Source organism: Mus caroli, chromosome 3, assembly GCF_900094665.2.
Source record: "Mus caroli chromosome 3, CAROLI_EIJ_v1.1, whole genome shotgun sequence".
Lineage (NCBI taxonomy): Eukaryota > Metazoa > Chordata > Mammalia > Rodentia > Muridae > Mus > Mus caroli.
Window position 1 is genome coordinate 102,224,233 of NC_034572.1, and position 4,405 is coordinate 102,228,637.

The 4,405-nt window shown below is 51.0% G+C and overlaps 1 protein-coding gene across 1 annotated transcript in view; it reads right to left on the minus strand.

Annotated features, from left to right (window-relative positions):
* Positions 1-3,940, minus strand: part of LOC110291416 (glutathione S-transferase Mu 1) — a 6,261-nt gene extending 2,321 nt beyond the window's left edge. The window contains exons 1-7 of the mRNA XM_021158557.1: positions 3,712-3,940; positions 3,328-3,403; positions 2,862-2,926; positions 2,492-2,573; positions 2,301-2,401; positions 933-1,028; positions 741-851 (exon numbers count right to left, since the gene is read on the minus strand). Of these exons, the coding sequence (XP_021014216.1) occupies positions 741-851; positions 933-1,028; positions 2,301-2,401; positions 2,492-2,573; positions 2,862-2,926; positions 3,328-3,403; positions 3,712-3,747 (567 nt within the window). The 5' untranslated portion in view covers positions 3,748-3,940. The remainder of the gene's footprint in view (positions 1-740; positions 852-932; positions 1,029-2,300; positions 2,402-2,491; positions 2,574-2,861; positions 2,927-3,327; positions 3,404-3,711) is intronic.
* Positions 3,941-4,405: the final 465 nt, after the last annotated feature.

Genomic DNA, 4,405 nt, shown 5'->3' on the forward strand with positions numbered 1-4,405 from the left:
CACACCAGCACACACTCACACCAGCACACACTCACACCAGCACACACTCACACCAGCACACACTCACACCAGCACACACTCACACCAGCACACACCAGCACACACTCATACCAGCACACACTCACACCAGCACACACTCACACCAGCACACACTCACACCAGCACACACTCAGGCTAAATTTCCCCTAACATGGAAGGCACTCACAAGTCTACTCAGTGAGGTGCCACCTTCAGCCCTGGGTTCTCAGTGCTCTACAGATCAGGTCTGGAGCCCTGGGCTCTCAGCACTCGGCAGATCAGGTCTGGACTTTCTTCCATCTGGGGTATGTTACATTAGTTCTGCCTCTTTCACTCCCCTAATGCCAAGACCTACACACTATCGACATGCACAGCCTTGCCAGGGATCCCAAACAGGAGAATGAGGTTGTGCAAGGGCCTGAAGCTTTTTCTTTTGACCCAAGGCAGGGGCAGTCACTGAATGCTGCCCCAGAACCGAGTGCAACCTCAGGTGCAGAGACCTTGGGCACATGAGTACCCTCTGTAGTACCAGGCTCCTTATCTGTCCAATGGGACTCAGAATCGCATCAATCTTTTGGAATTTTGAAGGGATAAATATTGCCCGATACACTTCTTTACAGAAAGCTCAGAAAATCCTGGTTATTTTCCTAGTCTTGGGACTAGAAAGCATCATGGACCCGAGAAAGAAGACAACCCAAGGGGAAACAGGATCAGGGCATCACCTCGAAGCGGGCCAGGAAGTCCCTCAGGTTTTGGAAGGCGTCCAGGCACTTGGGCTCAAACATACGGTACTGGTCAAGAATGTCATAAGCAAGGAAGTCCACATAGGTGACCTGCAGGAAGCCAAGGGTGAGCGCTCTGGAATCTGACACCAGGGAAGGATGGCAACCCCTCCTCCCCACCCCTCCCTTTACCTTGTCCCCTGCAAACCATGGCCTCTTGCCCAGGAACTCAGAGTAGAGCTTCATTTTCTCAGGGATGGTCTTCAAGAACTCTGGCTTCTGCTTCTCCTGAGGCAGAGAACAGCTGTCACCACCTTTAGACTCAGGCTCCCCAGCAGAGGGTTTGGCAATGGAACAGCCACCTTTCCAAGAAAGGGCCAGGCCCCAGTCTAGGAGACCATTTAACAGGTCACGATTTTACTGATGACAAAATTCATGCCAGAGGTGATGGACAGCCTGGCAGAAATTTCACACTGTCTCTGAAATCTGTCACCACTGAAGTCCAAACCAGGTGCTGTGAGTCACACCCAGTACCTCCTGAGTATCTAGCATGTTTTGGCCTCAGAGATCCAGCGGAACCACAGAAACAAAGGGCACAGAGACACCAGGAGAAGACAGTTATACTGGATCCATGGGGGAGCAGGAGAACAGATCAGATATTTGAAGGATGTGCTTCAGTTTTAATCAGTGACTAATACCGAAAGGAAAAGGACTCAAGGTTCCTCTGGCTGACCCTGAGCTGGCTACTAGGAAGATGTCCTGGTTTTCTACTGGTACCTAAGACAGACCTGTGGGGAAAGAACTAGATAGATGTGTGAGACCAGTGTAGACATAACTTATTTACTTACTTGAGTCTGGAATACACAGACTCAAGCTATGAGGAGAAGAGATACACCATGGGCGATGGTAATGCCACCTTCCTGGTCAGACATCTGCTTCCTTATCACTTAGGGAGTATACTGGTGCCTGTTGGTGCATGGGGGTCCAGTGTTGATGCCAAGTGTCTTTCTCAATCACTGTGCACCTTATTTCTGATACAGGGTTTCTTAGTAAATCAAAGACCAACTAGCCTCATTGGTCAGCAAAACCCAAGAAGTCCTCCTCTCCTCCCAGAGCACTATATTTATAAGAGCAGGCTGCCACACTGAGCGTGTGGGAGGGTTATAGGGTGCTAAGAGTTCATATTGGAGCCTTCATGTTATGTAGCAAGCACTTTTACTCCACATCCCCTAATTTCATCCTGGGGGCTTTTGGTATAAACACTGGGTAAGACGGCACATTGGAAGAGACCAACGGACAGATTTAGCAGAGGTTTACAGCTGTACTGAATAACTTAGATCAACTGTCCACCAGCAGAACTTCAACCATATCCTAAGACCAGCAGGGATAGTTTCACTGTGTTGATGTGATAGATCGCAGGGGTGATAAGGGCCATCCTGCTGGTAAGATCAGAAAGCTTAGAGAAGCAGTAACATGGCTCATTACCCAAGGAGGATGCTACAGATCTGAACGTGAGATCTCCTGCTGTAACCCTGTCTGCTGCACCCATTGGCCACTCACAAAGTCAGGGTTGTAACAGAGCATGATGAGCTGCATACGGGTGTCCATGACCTGGTTCTCCACAATGTCTGCACGGATCCTCTCTTCCTCTGTCTCTCCACCTGCAGCACACACAGTACACTCGGCATCCCAACCCTGCCAAGCCGAGGAGATTATCCACCATCCCCCACCCTGCGGCCAGCCCCACTCACCCAGGTGGTGCTTGCGGGCAAGGTAGCGCAGGATAGCATTGCTCTGCGTGATCTTGTGTGATCCATCAATCAAGTAAGGCAGCTGGGTGGACAAGCAGGGAGGGTCAGATGGGATATGGGGTACCTGAATCCTTTCTCTGGGTGAGGGAAGACATGGAGCCTGACACTCAGTGTGCCTGCCATGGGAAGCCCTCCCTGGGCACAGTGTGCACTGAATGGGAGAGCTGGGACACGGCCCATCACAGAAACACTGTGCAGCCAGCAGGGATGGAGCAGGAGAGCAGAAACACTGATCCTAAACCCTTAGCCAGGCCAGGAGGTAAGGTGAGATCACCGTGTCTTCCCCAAACCTCTCCTCCCCTGCACTTACATTGGGAAAGTCCAGGCCCAGCTTGAACTTCTCGTTCAGCCACTGGCTTCTGTCAAAGTCGGGAGCTATAAAGAAGAAGATGTGAAAAGGAGTCACCCCACTGTCCCACTCTTCTACAGATTATCGGCCAGTTGCAAGAACCCCGAAGTCAGGACCTCTGCAACCTGTTACAGAGAGTTACTTTCCAATGTGGAGAAGGGTCTGAATAACAACTGATAATAAAGGCAGCCTGGACCCAATAAGATCCCAGTAATGAATTCTGTCTAATTGTAAATACAAATGGACCAAGGAACTCCATTCTCCATTATTTATATTGGAAAACCAAACTGCCCTCCAAAGAGGTTTCTGGAAGCAGCAGCCTCTATCTTTAGCTAGAGGAAGACCAGCAGGGCTAAATAACGGGAAGTCTAGGCATAGTTTGATAGGTAAGAGGGAAGCAGATGTCTGACCAGGAAGGTGGCATTACCGTCACCCATGGTGTATCTCTTCTCATCATAGCTTGAGTCTGTGTATTCCAGGAGCATGCGGATCGGGTGTGTCAGCTGGGAGAGATGACCAGAAGAGACAAAGGTCAGACATTGTGAGGACTTCTTTGTATGACTTCATCTTCACCCGTTGAGACCTCCCACACTCCACAAACGCAGTCACCCCGCACGTGCATACGAGCGCGCACACTCACACACACATACACACAGCCACAGCCACCCAAGTGCTTAAACTGAGCGCGGAGAGCTACAGGCAGGAGATTCCAATGAGACCTGAAGAGTGCCCGCTGTAGGAAGGGCTCCTGCTCTTAAGAACTTTCTGCTTCACATCCCAGTCCCACCCTCCAAGTGGACCCCTCTCTCACTCCGCGGACGTTCCAGTATCCCAGTATCATAGGCATGGTGCTGGTGCTGTGGTCTTCTCAAACTGGCTTCAGCAGGACTGACCTGTGTGTTTGGAGTTGTGACTTTATACAGACTACCAGAGAAACGTGGGCAGGACAAAACAGCGGGTCCCTCCCAACCCTGCACCAATCCCAATTAGGCACTGCCCTTCCCAGGTCTGTAACCAGAGCTGCAGACCCTAAAGAGGAAGGCAGAGGCCACACCCTCTCCGGGAGAGGCGGGGTTAAGATCCTTAGCAGCTTCTGCTCGGGGATTCTGTTTTGCACACGCTGAAAACAGAATCTGCTCTCCTGCTTCCCGCGAAACCCTCTTAGCGACTGCCGCCATCGCCGCCTGCTGGATGCTCCCGAGACTAGCTAGCACTTTGCCTGGAGTCTGGCCAGACAGCGAAAGAACATTGGGTGGGTGTTCTCCTGCCTTCCTTTCTTTCACAGAGCTCGGTTTTCACACCCAGACTGTGGGAATCTGTCATTGGGGTGGCTCAACTCTCAGCTTAAAGACAAAAAGGCGAGAGCCCCCGACCTGAGAGTTTAATGTAGCACCTATCGTCATAGAAAGAACTCTGCCAGTCTGACAGGTACCGGATTTTTGTGCACACAGCCTCAAGTTACAGGAACAGTCGGTGACATGGAAACAACCCCAGGGCAGAGATAA